The 15,966-nt window shown below is 38.7% G+C and overlaps 1 protein-coding gene across 3 annotated transcripts in view; it reads right to left on the bottom strand.

The window, feature by feature from the left end:
* Positions 1-15,966, bottom strand: part of MSR1 (macrophage scavenger receptor 1) — an 80,730-nt gene that overhangs the window by 25,896 nt on the left and 38,868 nt on the right. For 2 of the 3 annotated variants that reach the window (XM_029935184.1, XM_029935188.1), the window contains 2 exons: positions 13,936-14,025; positions 4,760-4,813 (listed from right to left, as the gene is read on the bottom strand). In XM_029935184.1, coding sequence (XP_029791044.1) covers positions 4,760-4,813; positions 13,936-14,025 — 144 coding nt within the window. Of the gene's footprint in view, positions 1-954; positions 2,389-4,759; positions 4,814-13,935; positions 14,026-15,966 lie in introns of those variants that run through there. The other variant, XM_029935198.1, reaches the window with a different exon arrangement.

Below are 15,966 nucleotides of genomic sequence, written 5' to 3'. Positions count from 1 at the left end.
GTGGGGCAAGAACAGAACAGAGGAAAGCTCGTGATAGGCACGAGATATTGGTGCAAGCTTCTTTATCTCCCGTTGCACATTACTCAAGTTGGTATAATTTGTGCATTTGAGCTGGGCATTCAGAATCTATTTTGGTCTAAGGAGAGAAGAGAAGCCCTTTTCCTTTAATGTGGAAAGTTTAGATTAGTATTTCACACGCTTGGAATCTATTTGCAGACAACCGGTGAATGGAGTGCCCTGAAATTATCTCCCACCAGCTCTGGGATCAGGGTCATTCTGTGGTCAATGTGGAGCACGGCCTGCTGGCAAGGGAAGATGGGTTTCCAGGTTCTACCCGGCCCCCAGTACCGAGTGGGGTAGGATGTCACATCACACCTAATGAAACCAGGAGCAATGAGCTTCAACTCATCTCCAGGTGTGTGCATTAACTGTCTCGTCAATGTCGCCAGTTTTCTAATAGTTAGGACCATCTCAAAACTGGCGGATTCCTCCTCCTCCTATTATTTTTATTTTTGGAGACTTTGGTGTCATGCAGGCACAGACCCAGAGTACCACTGACCACCGTAATTTGTTCCAACCTTTCGTGGAGCTTTCTCATCAGCAGAGTCTTAGACTCACACTTTGTACTTCAGAAACTGGACACTTGTTTTATTAGGCTGACATTTTGTTCTGACCTCTGTTGACAGCTTCTGGCCTCCAGCACATACTCCATTTAGTGACTTCTTTTATTTATAACTTATGCTCTTCTGCTTGGCTCAGACAAACTCACTGATTTGTGATCTGGTCACACTTCCGTTCCTCTAGCTAGCATAAAATCTTATCTTCTTCTCTAGCATCTCTCTTTTTGTCCGTGACATTTATTTGGCTTCTTGCATTTCCATTTTGCTTTCCCTCCTATCCTGATTACAGGAGTTAAATGTGTGCATGATACCAGCTCAGAGAGACCACTGCAAAGCAGATTTTAGGTGTTTAATGCACTTTATGATTTTACAGAGGACATCTTCACGCACGCGGTACCTCATGCGATCCTCACAACAACCCTGTGAGGTAGGTGTCATGATGTCCATTTTCCAGGAGAGGGAACGGAAGGGCTCAGAGACACACGGACACTCTGCTTAGAACTCTACCAGAAACTCAAGATCGTGATGCCTGGGACCATCTGTAAGCCTTGAAGGAAATGAGAGGTGTGAAAATGTGATGGTAACAAAGGGAGAGAACCTCAAAACCAACACGGTAGCCTCCATTTTTTTCTATCTTTATTTTGCTCTGTCTTTTCTTCCTTTTTCCTTCCCTTTTCTCTTCTTCATCCCTTTCTTCACCTACATAAAATATTTCCAGTTCTATGGAAATATTTCTTTGTCTTCAGGATCTATACTAGATACTTAAAGCATAAAATACAATGAGCTTTTTAGAGTAGAAGATTTTCAGCATTATTTTTTCATGATCAAAATATTTACTTGAAATAGCCAGGCAAATTTAAGGAAACAAGTTTTGGTTTTTGGTTTTTGGAGCTGAATGAATTGTTCAAGCTCCACTTCACCTCACTATAAATTTATTAAAAAAGGGGGCATTTACAATTTTTAGAATAATCAGGTAAGTAAACTAAGCAAATAAAAATCCCTATTTTTTAGTATCTTAAAGAATATAATAATCTTGATCTCCTGGGAACACCTGTAGAGCCCTCTTCCTCCCCCAACATAGCTCTGCTGTGTTGTATAATTGCCTGGTCACATGTCTAGGGCTTTCAGGGACAATGAGCTCTATGAGGGCAAGAGACAATAGTTATCTTATCAGCTGTTATGTTCAGCTCCAGAAGACATGCAATGAACATATGCTGAATGAATGAACAAGTGAATGAATGAATGATGCATGAATGGGTTTTCTTTAACGTCCTACCTATCACTTGTTGAGAACATTGTTTTTGAATGTAAAGAACACATATACGATCAATAGCCAGGAGATGTCTCCTAGAACCCAGTGGATTAACTAGGGTTCAGTAAGACATTAGATGCGTGGGTGGCAGAGGGCTCTGGTCTCGCTCTGAGAAGTGGCAGGGGCAGCTTGTGAGTCAGGATGTGGGAGGCATCCTGGGGGAGGGTGCTAGCAGACGGTGGTGATGGCGGGCTCCTGGAGCGGGGAGAGGTCTGAGCCTGGAACAGAGCCCCCAGACAGCACAGAGGACCCGGAGAGAAAGCCGTGTGGAGGCTGGGTCCCACACAGGAACCAGAGTCATTTGAAGGAGCCACAAAGGGATCTTGGAGTCAGTTGTGCAGATGCCTTGTCCGGAAGTGAAGGGCCTTTTAATGAGGTGGTAGCAGAGGGTGTCTTGCCCAACCGCCTGATCTTAAAAGGGCCCTGCCCGAATATGATCAGGGAGTTGTACCGGTCCTGACACATGTACAAAAGAGGAAATCAGTGGTTATTCTTTTTATATTTAAGTCATGCCTAAAAAATGCTAAATATATTTATTAAAATAATTTAACATAAAATTTTACTTACCCGAAGAATTGAAGATGTGGGGAATCAGGCAATTTCATGCAGGATACATTGGTACGACATTTTGGGGGGCGGTTACAAGAAACCATCACATTGTAAAATGCAAGCCACCTTGGCACTATTGATTCTACTTCTGGCAAATACTCTATTATAGAATATTTCCACAAGATCATGTACAAGACTGCTAAACGTTGCATTGCTTAATAAAGCTAAATCACGGCAAACAAAATATCATCAAGTACTCAGGACTAGGGGACAGAATGATACGTTATAGTAACTGCGCCATAGCTATATAATGGAACCACAGTCATCGAGAGAAAAAGAGCTAGAACCACACGTACTGACAGAGGCAGATGACTGACGTATTAACTTCAATAAGAAAAAAACAGAACATACTGTATAGATGATTGTATATATGATTCTCTTTTTTTTTTTTTAAAGCTTTTTAATGTTAATTTTTATTTTTGAGACAGAGAGAGACGGAACGAAAGCAGAGAGAGGGAGACAGAATCTGAAACAGGCTCTAGGCACTGAGCTGTCAGCACAGAGCCCGACGCGGGGCTCAAACTCACGAATTGCAAGATCACAACCTGAGCTGAAGTCAGACGCTTAGCCGGCTGAGCCACCCAGGTGCCCCAGCTTCTTTCTCTTTTAGAAACATTATGAAGTCGTACATACCCTCTACAGGGAGGTGGGGAGAGCATGAAGGGAAGCCTGCAGGGCATGAACATGTATACACAGAAATGTCTTCTATTACTTATTACACAAAGTGTGCACTTGAATTCAAAACAGCCATGAAAATATGGGTAAGTGAAACATTTCTGAATGTATCTGAAGAAGATATTCAAAGCATTTGGTAACCTCCAGTAACAGAAGGCAGTGCGGGTGTTCAGCTTACAGACTACAAAACACACAAGCTCTTTACTCCCTACCCAGAGGTAAGGTTAAGTAGCTCAGAGAAAGTCTCAGGAAAAGGAGCAGAAGAGAAAAAAAAAAAAAAAAAGAACCAGAGATAAAGATAAAGGCAGGGATAAAGACAGAGATAAACAGGAGGACAGGGAAAAAAGTTCCATGGAGCTCCAGTGACAATGACTGGAGCGACAAGGGGCAAACAGAGAAGCAGGACACAGTGTTCCAGCCATCAGAAGTGACCACATTCCAGAATTAATGGACACAACGGAGAAAAGGGATACTAATGTTTCCATTATCTTAATCTAAAAATAACAACACTAAAAATCACCGAGTAATGCGAAAGCACTTAGAGGCGATACACAATACTGAATGTTGTTCAGTTTAGGGGCGAAAGGAACAACCAAGCAGCTGTTGTGGAAAGCATCCTGTAGCTCCATTATGTTTTAGTGGCTGGCATTCATCGTGCCAAGGCTCACATTATCTAAGTGCGGTCTCCATGCACGGTACAGGTTAAAATAAATACTTCCCGTTACAAGGGAGAGCCATTAGTATTGCATTTCTAAAATAATTACCACAGCTGAAAAATGCTAGATTTGGGGTACATTACAGGATTAGCCATAATCTATCTAAAACAGACCCCAGTTGGGTAGAGATTAGGATCGCTGTGCGTGTGGAGGGGCTACTTCCGAAGTCACACACATCACATTCCGGTCCTGTTGGGACCTCAAGCCCTGTTCATCATCCTTTCACTTGATCTGTGTGGATTCAGCCTAGACCCACATCTGACTCACTGCCTGTATGGTGGAGACATCTCTTCTAATAACCCGATCAACAGGGGTCCCTGTGTGCAATCTATTCTGTTGCAGTTTCTAAGGTCTAAGATGTAGAACACAACTTTCACGTTTGTAGTAATGCAAAACAAAACACAAAGACCCCAGCCTTCAGAGATCCGCCTGCTCAGGGTTCTCAGATTGTCCCGACTCCTGGGTAGCCTGTCAGTAAGCTTACTTAGCAGGTGAGGAGGGTTTAATTGATTCTATTCATAAACTTGATTTTCCTTCAGCAGACGGAAAAGTGGCTGGAAAATTGAACACTTCTCTATGTGGAACTTTTAGAAAACTGTTTCTCATGAAAACATAATACAAATGGGTAATGAGACTCAGAGTTGTATAATTTAATCTATTTGTTTTACTCCAATTAGCAAGCTTTATTTGGAGAAAACTGTGGCTGACTTACACAGTATCTCTCTGGATCAATGCTGAAGTGTCCAACATTTGCCTTGAGCCCAGACCGCTCTGAGCACAAGCTTATTTATTACAAGGCACATAAAAACAATGAACCATAAACTTACTTATCATGCTTCCACTCCCTCTTTCCCCTTTCTGGCCTTTTGGTCCAGGATTTCCTTGGAAACAAACAAACAAAAAAGCAACAATTTTATTTGTAAGTAATTACTGTTAATGGAGATGAAAATTAATTGCTTTAAATGGAGACAGAGCATCACAAAGTAACCCGGAATATCAACTTCAAACACACCTACAGATGCTCAAATACAATAATGTTGATATTGATAATAATGGCTCTCATTGTATTAAAAAAATTTTTTTTTGATGTTTATTCATTTATTTTGGGAAAGGGGTGGGGGGAAGAAAGCCAAGCACGGAAGGGGCAAAGAGAGAGGAAATGAGACGAGAATCCCAAGTAGGCTCCACACCACCCTGGGCCGAGCCCAGCTTGGAGCTGGAACTCACAAACTCTGAGATCATGACCTGAGCTGAAACCAAGATGGCTATCATTTTAAAAGTCTTATTAGGTCCCTTACATAATCTCAAAATATTTACAAGGGCATTAAACATCCCATTTCCTATCATTTTCAGTCATAGGAGGTCCCTGACATAATCTCAAATTAGTTACAAGGGAATTAAACATCCCATTTTCCTAAATCAGGGAAACCTGAGGGATAAGCACTTTTTGTGCTTATTCATCTCCTGTTTTCCCTTCCTTTGATTTTGCCTTCCTCTCTCCCCCAGGGTGCCTTGTGTCTTTCATCTCATCTTAAACCTTGATTTCTGTACTTTTCCATTACACTTTATCTGGCTTTCCGTGTGTTAAGAGGGAAAAATCCCAAAGATCTGGCTGTGAATGAGTTTCTGACAGCGCAAAGATCCTGATGACCTTGTTCTGGGGGAAGGTAAGAAGGTCTGAGGGGGCATCTAACCCTCTCAGCTACTTACTTTGGGTTTGAGAAACCTTATCTATTTACATAGGTGTGTGGTACAGGGCTATAATTTCACATGAGGGTCAGGATTTAAATAGGTATCAGAAACATTGTTAAGATCTTGGTTTTTACTAATGGTTGCTATTCAACCACAGCTCCACCATTTTTCTTTAATGTGTATTTATTTTTGAGAGAGAGAGAGAGAGAGAGAGAGAGAGAAAGAGAGAGAGAGAGGAGAGAGCCAGCAGTGCAAGCAGGGGAGGGGCAGAGAGTAGGAGACGCAGAAATGGAGATATAATATCTCCATTTCTCCAAGAGAAAAAGTCTAAGATATTAAACCCCACTTGGGGCTCCAACTCACAAACTTCAAGGTCATGACCTGAGTCAAAGTTGGACACTTACTGAGCCACCCAGGTACCCCTCCAGCTCCACTTTCAAAGGTATATTCAGAAAATCATCTTCTAGTACCAACAAGAGATTTCAACTATAACAATTTCATCTCCTGAGAGCAGGGCTCTTCTTGCTTATTGATTCTTCCACCATTCCTCAGATATTTACCTTGTCCCTTCTTGGCTGATTCTAATAGTCCCTGTCTCTACATGACACTCTGTTAATGTTCTTGATTTCCTCCAACAAAATCAAGACCTTCTCTCTGCCTTTCCATCCAAGAGCTCAGTGGACATAGTTTAAAACCCATGACCTTGTAACAGAATAATAATAATTTTGAAAATCCCTATTTGAATTATTTTGTTCTGCTACTTACCAAGTATGTGGCTCAAAACAAGTTTTCAAAACTTTCCGAACTAAAAGTTTATTCTTCCATCAAGGGAAAAATGACACCTTCCTCTGAAGAGTTACCTTCAAAATTAGCAATGATGTTTATCAAGCATTTTGTCCATAAGAGATGAAAATAAGAGATGGTAGCTCTCATTGTTTTATGACATCTCCCGACGCTGAGCAGTTCATGTTTTAGGGCACAACTTTTTTAATGCTTATGTATTTATTTTGAGAGAGGGAGAGAGAGAATATGGCACAATTATTTTTTAATTTTAAAGTTTTAATATTTATTTGGGGTTTTAAATTTTTTTTGTTTCCCTAATTTTGTTTACTTTGTGTTCATCTGTCTTTGTTTTTGAACATTTGTTCTTATCATTTAAAGATTTTTTTGATCCCCAGTTTCATATTTAAAAATATAAAAGTATATTGATAAGTAAGATGAGAATTTGAGATTTAGCACTTATAAAGCATAAGCGGTTTCCAATTAAAATTTCACTGTGAAGATTTCAGAAATGCCAACCATTCCTCATTAGAGTGTGAAGAGATTGTCTCTAACCATTTTGCATACATGATTACATTGTACATAATTACATTCACTTTTTAATTGTGATTTTGACATTTCGGGTAATGTGAAACTTTCTAAAAATCAGTAATTTATCAAAGTACTCAAATCCTTTCCCATTTGTTTGATGATACACTTTTATGAGATATAATATTTCCATTTCTCCAAGAGAAAAAGTCTCAGATATTAAACAAAAATCGGGAGGGGGGGTTTAAAAGGGTGTAATGATCAGTTCTAATTCTTTTCAGAAAAGGTAATGTAATAAGCAAGCTTAATTTGATCATTTTCACATTATTTAGAAAAAAGAAGAAGGGTGTACACTATTCTTGGGAGTCTTTTTATACTACAATTTGTTTTTGGATAGTTTAAGATTAGAAATGCTCAAGCCAGAGCCCTGAGTGAATGACTCACTTAAATCCTGTTAGCTCTAGGATCTTATGATAGATAAAAAATCAGTTTTATTTTTTTATTTTGTTTTATATCACTTTTTAAAAACAATAAAATGGGAAAAAAAACCCTTTTTTTTCTTCTTATAAATAAATACAAATGTTTTAAGTTACTCTAGCATGACTCAAAGATCTCCTCACAGAGGACACTTGGAGATTTTTTTTTCTTACAAGTAAACACATCAAAAACATCTTTGTAGAGAACAGGAGTGCATCCCTCCTTTACAATGATAACTTTGGCTAAAATGGAGCTCAAGGACTTTGTCAAAACCTGGAGTTAATCTCCTTTCATATGTGGCTCCCTTCATTCAACAATAAGGAGCTTATATTTCTGAAAGCCATTAAAAAGTAAGAAATAAGTAGTATGTTAAAACTGACATTTTAACTTTAAATAGAAGGGGAGGTATTTTCAATAACATCCTTATGATTTCAAGCATTTTTAGTGTCCCTACTATGGGCTGCAATACTAGGTTACCTATTTTTTCCATGAATGCCCTGCTTAGTTAGCCCAGGTTTTCAGCTATTTCAATTTTATTATTCTTTTTAAATTTTTTTAATGTTTTACTTATTTTTGAGAGAGAGTAAGAGAGAGAGAGAGAGAGAGGTGGCTTGAGCAGGGGAGGGTCAGAGAGAAGGAGACACAGGATCCGAAGCAGGCTCCAGGCTCTGAGCTAGCTGTCAGCGCAGAGCCTGATGTGGGGCTCAAATCCATGAACCTCAAGATCATGACCTGAGCCGAAGCCGGACACTCAGCGGACTGAGCCCCCCAGACGCCCCTCAATTTTAGATGTGACCATCGTCCGCCCTAAGCCTAAGCCTGCTTCCTATTCCCTGAAGTCTTCACCTTCAACCTTCTCATTAACCTTACCCCTCCTTCCTCTGCCTCTTCAACCACTCCCTTGTTATATCTTGCCATCAACATTTAAGTGGTATTCAAATCTCTTTTAAAAAAAAACAAAACAAATCAAAGGAAAACCACAACAAACCAAAACCTGATCTCTTGTCTGAGAGTCAGACTATTCAAGAACGGCCTCCATCTCCAGGTTCCAAGCTGATCCTTATCACCTGGGAGCAGTCCCCGATCTGGTGTCCACTCACCCCACAGAAACTGCTCTCAATAAAGGTGACATCCTTACAACAAAGGCCAAGAGACTTCTGTAGTGTTCATCGTACTTGACCACCTTGTGAAACTCACTCTTGCCTTTGGCTTTCACACACCGCATTCCCCAGCTTTTCTGACTCGCCCGGCTGCTTCCCTTCAATCTACTCCTTTGCTCCTACTGCAGATCCTGTCTGTGCCTCACTAGTTAAGGCTTCGTCCTGGGCCCCTTCTCCTCTCACCAGCTGCCCATGAAATAGTATTAAAACCAGTGATTCCAAGACACATTTATATAATCAGTTACAACTTGGTCTATCTCTGGCCTCTCCCCTGAACTCCACACCCATATATTCACCGATCTAGGACTGTTTCCATGAATGTCACAGAGAAAATGCTCAGTAATTATCTGTCAAATAAACAAGTGGATCATTTATGGTCAACCGTTTTAAATACTCTGAAGAAAGATCATAATGCACCCTTACAACGGGACTTTGAATGGGCTCTGTGAGTTCAGTTGAAGGGAGGCACATTATTCACATGCTGTAAAACCTAGTTCATTCAATGAGGTTATATTCAGGGATTTTGAAGATACGTAAGGTTGCATTTCAGTTAAATCCTCAAAGCTTTTTGAAGTAAATATGTCAGATTATAACTCCTTTATAGACTTCTTATGCATTAAGACAACATAAAGTCTTCCCTTTCTCTGAAGGACTATTCAGGACTGTGTCTTATTTAACCCTCATGTCCCAGTATGTAGCATTGCACCTCGTATATGTAACAAGAAATTATGACATGTGGAAGGAAGGACACAGGGTGGGAAAGAAAAGGAAAGCAGAAGAGAAAATAAACAGGGTGCTCTTTCTTTCTTAATTTCTTTTGAGAGGCAGAGAGAAAGTGAGCAGGGGAGGGGCAGAGCAAGAGGGAGAGGGAGAATCCCAAGCAGCTTCCTCACTGTCAGTGCAGAGTCCAGTGTCGGGCTTAGACTCACAAACTGTGAGGTCAGGGACCTGAGAGATTTACCGCCCAGGTGCCCCAGTAGGATGCTCCTTCTTAAGCTTTTTGCTTTTATTTATTTATTTATTTATTTATTTAATGTTTTATTTATTTTTTGAGAGAGAGAGACAGCGTGAGCAGGGGAGGATCAGAGAGAGAGGGACACACAGGATCTGAAGACAGGCTCCAGGCTCTGAGCTAGCTGTCAGCACAGAGCCTGACGTGGGGCTCGATCCCACAAACTGTGAGATCATGACCTGAGCCGAAGCCAGACGCTTAACCGACGGAGCCACCCAGGCACCCTTAGCTTTTTGCTTTTAAATATTATTCAGACAGTCCAGGCTGTGTCATTGGCTAGAATATGGCAATTACTGGATTTTATTTCTAATTTGACTATCTTCTTTGGATTCTTGTGGAGGAGAGACTCTATTATTCATTGTTTTAATCTGTAGTATAACTAAAGTAGTACCAGGCATGATGCTCACATTTCTACTGAATCTGAGTTTTCAATAAGGCAGTGATCTCCTAAGGATATCTTTTTTCAAAGAAATTCTTATCTCTGCCCTTGCTTTGATTTTTGCAGAGTTTCTCTTTCTACATTCCTTTTCTTTACCTGAAGATACGGTTTTCAAAGTTTGGTTCCTGGAACAACATTATCACTATCACCTGGAAACTTGTGATGACTAAAAATTTTCAAGGGATCCCAGTCCCCTAACTAAATTAAATTTGAATTAAAAGCTCCGGGGGTAGGGGTACCTGGGTGGCTCAACCGGTTAAGCAACTGACTCTTGCTTTTGGCTCAGGTCCTGATCTTGCAGTTGGTGAGATTGAGCCCCTTGTGGATCTCTGTGCTGACAGTGTGAAGCCTCTTGGTTTTCTCTCTCTTCCTCAAACTCTGTCCCTCCCCTGTTCCCACGTGTGCTCTCTTTCTCTCTCAAAATAAACTTAAAAAAAAAAAAAGAAAGAAACGAAACTCTGGGGTAGAGCCTAGGAGGCTATTTTAACAGGTCTTAAAGGAGATTCTAATGCCTGGTAAAGTTTGAGAACCTTACACCTAAAGAAATTGTATGCATTAAAAAAAAATCTAACTATAGTTGACATACACTATTCTCATAGTTTCAGGTATACAACCTATTATACATCTCTTAGGCCAGCACTAACACTACATCCTCTGTAACACATTGTCCTGCTGTACAGAATTAATCACTCTCTACTTTCTGCTCCATAGTATTTGGTCCTAATTCATGAGCGTTTATTACCTACCACATGCATTATAGCCAATTGCTTCTGCATTTTTTTTATTCCTGCTCCTTATGGGATATGCTATATTTATCTACAGCACACAGTGAACTCTCATAAAATTGTGTTGACTGGGTGAATGAATACTGTCTCAAACGCTTTAGTTAGAGAGCATTTGTTGAGCTCTAGGAGTTTGAATGTCGGGAAAAAGAAGAAACAACTAAAGCTTGTGCAAGTAGTCGCTAATAACTAAGATGTATATGCAGCCTGCTTTATGATAGAAACTGAAGCACTTTAAAACATTTATTAATCCATTTGATTTTTACATAAATTCTGAAATATGGGTCCTCTTAATAGGCTTGTCTTTAAATGGGGAAACAGAGAGGCTTAACTGGGTGGGGAGGCACTTTTTTTTTTAAGGATATATTACACTATTTCTGTCAAGTACCAACCAACTATGCTTTCCCTGTATTTCCCAAGGGGGTAAAGTAAATAACAGACATGGAACGACCAAGTGCCAACATGAAATGCAAATTCAAACCACCTTGAGAAATATTTACTCTTCTTAAATGAACCCCCTAAGATTAGATGGTGCACATATACATTACAGAATGATCTTGTTCATTAAATTTTAGAAGAGCAGCTGTTGTAAGGAAATTTCTGGGAGAATACTCAGGCATGAGGAGTCAGCTAGTTTTGTATCCCCAGCTCCAAGCGCGGTGTAGAAGGAAATATAGGCCGCCAAGAAATGAGGGAGCTTGTTTTTCATTAAATCAGCTAAGTTGTATACAGTTACATGTGTCTTCTGTGGTTTGTTCTTAACGTCATCCCTGATCACGCAGGAAGGTTATATATATGGAGTGAGAGGAAGAGTAAGGTCTTCTTAACATTCCTAATTTTTTTTCCATGTTTCTCCTTTTTATGTAGATTTTTCAGAAAGATGAATTAATAGCTCTGGTTTACATAGAGGTCATAATGATACTCATTTATGAAGTTAGCCTTTCTGATTTAATGTAAATAGGAAGTTACAAATAGACTGTACCAGAAAGGGTCCCAAACAAAATCTTACCATGATTTTGCCAGGGATAATAAATGACTACCTATTTAAGACAGACAGTAGATTAACACACTATTTTAGCTTTAAAGTGAGAATACAGATAACATGTTTTCTCATTTCATGGAACTATTTTAAATTATCTTGGAAACTATAAGTAGTTTTGCAATTTTGTCAAATTCAGGGTTTTTAAATATATTTATCTGCTGCACACAAATTGCTCATTTAGAAAATTCAGCAATTCCTGAAGGATGTAGATAATTTCAAACAAATTAACAAATGAACACTTATTCCCATTTTGCCAAAAAGGCCTGATTAAAGCTAGACAGTTTTAGACATGGTTGGTATATAAATATACCATTCAGTTCAGGTAATTGGGTCTGATTGAAAGCTGCTTATTGGTGGCTAGCTGATTTTTCTCCAAGCTTAATTGCTATGGACACAGTCCATAAACACTGATATTAACAAAAACGCTACAGGGTGTCTGGGCAGCTGAGTCAAATATCCAACTCTTGACATTGGCTCAGATCGTAATCTGGGAGTTGTGAGATCCACGAGCACAAGGTACCGTGCTGAGTGTGGCACCTGCGTGGGGTTCTCTCTCTCCCTCACTCCTGATCCATGTCTCTCTCTCTCTACCTCATTCCCTCCCTTCCTTTCTCAAAACTACATAAACATTAACAAAAAACAACACCTCAAAACACTAATTAAAACTGCTAAAATCCAAAACACTGACAACACCAAAGGCCAGTGTGGATGTGGAACAATAGGAACTCTCACTCATTGTTGGTGGTTGTGCAAAATGGTACAAACACTATGGAAGACAGGCTGGTGGTTTCTTACAGACTTAAACACAGCTTTACCATCTGATGCAGCAATCAAACGTCTAGGTAAACTCATGTCAGCTGCTCTCTTCATGACTGTCTAACCTGGAGGTACCACAATGTTTGGATCAACAAACTGTGATCTATCCATAAACACAATATACTGAGCATTAAAAATAAGTGAGCTATCAGGCCATAGAAAGACATGGAGAAGCTTCAATGTGTACTGCTAAATGCATAAGCCAATCTGAAACCATTACATACAGTATGATTTCAAGTGTATGACCTTCTGGAAAAGGCAAAAGTGTGGAGCATGCAGACAGACTGGTGGCAGCCAGGGGTGGGAGGGAATGGGGTGGTGAGGAGTAGGTGGACCCCAAGGAATCTTTAGGGCAGTGAGCCTGCTCTGTATGACACTCTAGTGGTAGATACATATAATTATCTATTTGTCAAAATCCATAGAATGTGTAACACTAAGAGTGAACTGGAATATAAACTGTGGTCTCAAGTTAATAATAATGTATCGATACTGGATCAGCAATTATAGCAAAGGTACCACCCTGATGCAAGATGTTAATAATAGGGAAAATGGATGTGGGTTTATGGGAACTTTCTGTATTTTCTGTGCAATTTTTCTATAAACCTAAAACAACTCTAAAAAACAAAATCTTTTTAAAAAAAACTCCTCCATGATAAGGGTCCTATTCCTTTAGTCATAATTTACTTTGAGATTAGAAACAATGAGCCTCCCTACTTCTAAAATTTCTGAGTACAGCTCACATTTCAAGTTTACGCTACTGCTGTAAGGAGTAGAAATAACATCATCATGTATGTAAATTTTGAAGAGCCTGAATAAGGTAGCTTATTAAGAACTAATATGTAATAGCAGTCAGTTTACCTTGCACAGACTAGGATTTCTGACCTATCTGTGGATTGCGGACTCTAACTTCCCAGGGTTTGGCCAGTTTTAGTTAAAAGGATATTTATACTTTGTTTTTCTTTGTGAATCTTTCCACTCTCTTCTTCTAAGATAGATACTATTCTTCACGTGATTTATGGTTGGGTAGAGACTATAAATCTTCTGTTGTCTTTCTTTTTTTTTTTTTTTAAGACATCTCCTTTGGGATATAGAAACTGCTCAGGTATAGACAGAAATTAGTTTCTAAATGTTTCAGACCACAAGATAAACTACATGTGCATCTACTATTCATACTAGGATGGCTATTGTTTTTGTTATGCAAGTATATGGGGAAATACCTATGCTCTGGTGCACCTATTACACAGTCCACAAAGAAAGTATAGATCATCCCAGTACCTGGCCTGCCGGTCTTGCCCCCTGGTCCGGGGAATCCTGGCCTTCCGGGAAAACCAATGTCTCCTCGATCACCTTTAGGACCTGGAGGACCTACATCATCAATGAAGAAAAACCCAGTGGTAATAAATCATTTTGCATCTAGGCTTGTGAGTATAATGAAGCAGTTTAGTTTCATTGATGAATATGCAATAAGCAAAATTCCAAATGTAGGGATAATAGTCAATCATAACATTGCATGGGTGCCATTGATAAATAATATAACCAATTGGTAGAAACATTAGTGCATTTAGTACAATGTAGATATTCAATAAATAACAAATTATTATTACAAATAAAAAAATAAGAAAATTTTTGGAGTTTTAACCAGAAGGCTTATGTAATCCAATAGGAATCCTCAAATGGCAAGATTTTGCCTGTAGCTGAAATGGTAACTTTGAAGAATACAAGGTGAAAACCGAATTCTTAAGATTTGTTCCTGAGAAAACACAACTGAAGCCATGAGAAGTATAAAAATAATTATTTAAAAAATTGGGTTCTAGTGCTGGAATATATTAAGCTTTCTCTCATGCACTTGATTTTACATATTCTACTGTAATCCTAAACAATAATGTAACCATATATATGGGATATATATATACATGTGTGTGTATATTATACAAAGATTCGTTTATGGGTGCACATTATATAAATATACAAACCTAAGACTTTATGTGCTTAAATGAAAATAGCACCCCATCATTACTGTAGTGACCATGAAAACTGCACATACAAGTGTTATTTTCCAGTAGAATAGAATATTTCATCCTGGAGCGCAGCAGTTTGAAAGCAACTGTTGTAAAAATCTCATTTTAGATGTTATAATCAGTTCACAGATATTTTATTAATTAAATTTTCAGTTAACTCTTTGGAACGCACACTTTAAAAAATTTAAAAATGATACATCTTTTCCCAGTATCAATCTGTTAATATATTGTTGTTAGTTTACAAGTTCCAGGAGACAGGACTTATACATATTTAACTCAGTAAAAAAAAAAAAAAATCTTGTCTTGGGGCGCCTGGGTGGCTCAGCTGGTTGAGCGTCCGACTTCGGCTCAGGTCATGATCTCACAGTTCGTGGGATCGAGCCCCATGTCAGGCTCTGTGCTGACAGCTAGCTCAGAGCCTGGAGCCTGTTTCGGATTCTGTGTCTCCTTCTCTCTCTCTGACCCTCCTCTGCTCACGCTGTCTCCCTCTCTCTCAATAAATAAAAACATAAAAAAAAAAAAAAAAGCTTTTCTTGAGGTACATTCATGTGGACACCTAAAATTGAGCTAAATATTCTCTAAGAAATGTTAAGTTTAAGTATATTCTAAACACTTAAGAAATATTATTCATCTTAGCCTAAATTTTGATTCCAATGTATCCAATTTAAGCAATAAAATGATGTTATGTTTAGAAATATTAGTAAAGTCAGGGCATCTCAATTTAATTATTCAATCTATATTACTTTGCATAAATACATATATACTGTATATTATATATAAATGAATATGTATAAATCTACATATGTATAACAATATAACATTATATCATAAATTGCTATTTTCATATACTGAATATACACATGCACAAACTCACACACACACACACACACACATTTACTTTGCAGTATCTATTAGCTGGATTTCACAGCATACAGCCTAAGAAAAACCAACACCAGTTCTCAAGATGGGCTAATTGATGAATACTTATACCTTTCTTCATTATCCAAGCAAGACAGGCAGGCCTTTGTACTCAGAGTTATTAAAATCTGTGACTCAAACTTACATATAAATCACTGACTCAAAATTCTCTCTTTTTTAAAAATCTTAGACCACTGCCCACTCTTTATAGAGTGTTGCTCAGTGGTAACTCCCATTTTTACAGTTTTTTTCATTTTTTTCTCCATTTTTACCATTTTCTCCATTAATTCAACAAAAATACACTGAGCACACATATTATGTCAGTCCCCGTATGTTCCTGGAGTTACAAAGGGTTCTTAACTGAACAGAT

The sequence above is a fragment of the Suricata suricatta genome, chromosome 1 (assembly GCF_006229205.1).
Source record: "Suricata suricatta isolate VVHF042 chromosome 1, meerkat_22Aug2017_6uvM2_HiC, whole genome shotgun sequence".
In the NCBI taxonomy this organism is placed as follows: domain Eukaryota; kingdom Metazoa; phylum Chordata; class Mammalia; order Carnivora; family Herpestidae; genus Suricata; species Suricata suricatta.
This window is presented reverse-complemented; position numbering and strand designations above follow the sequence as displayed.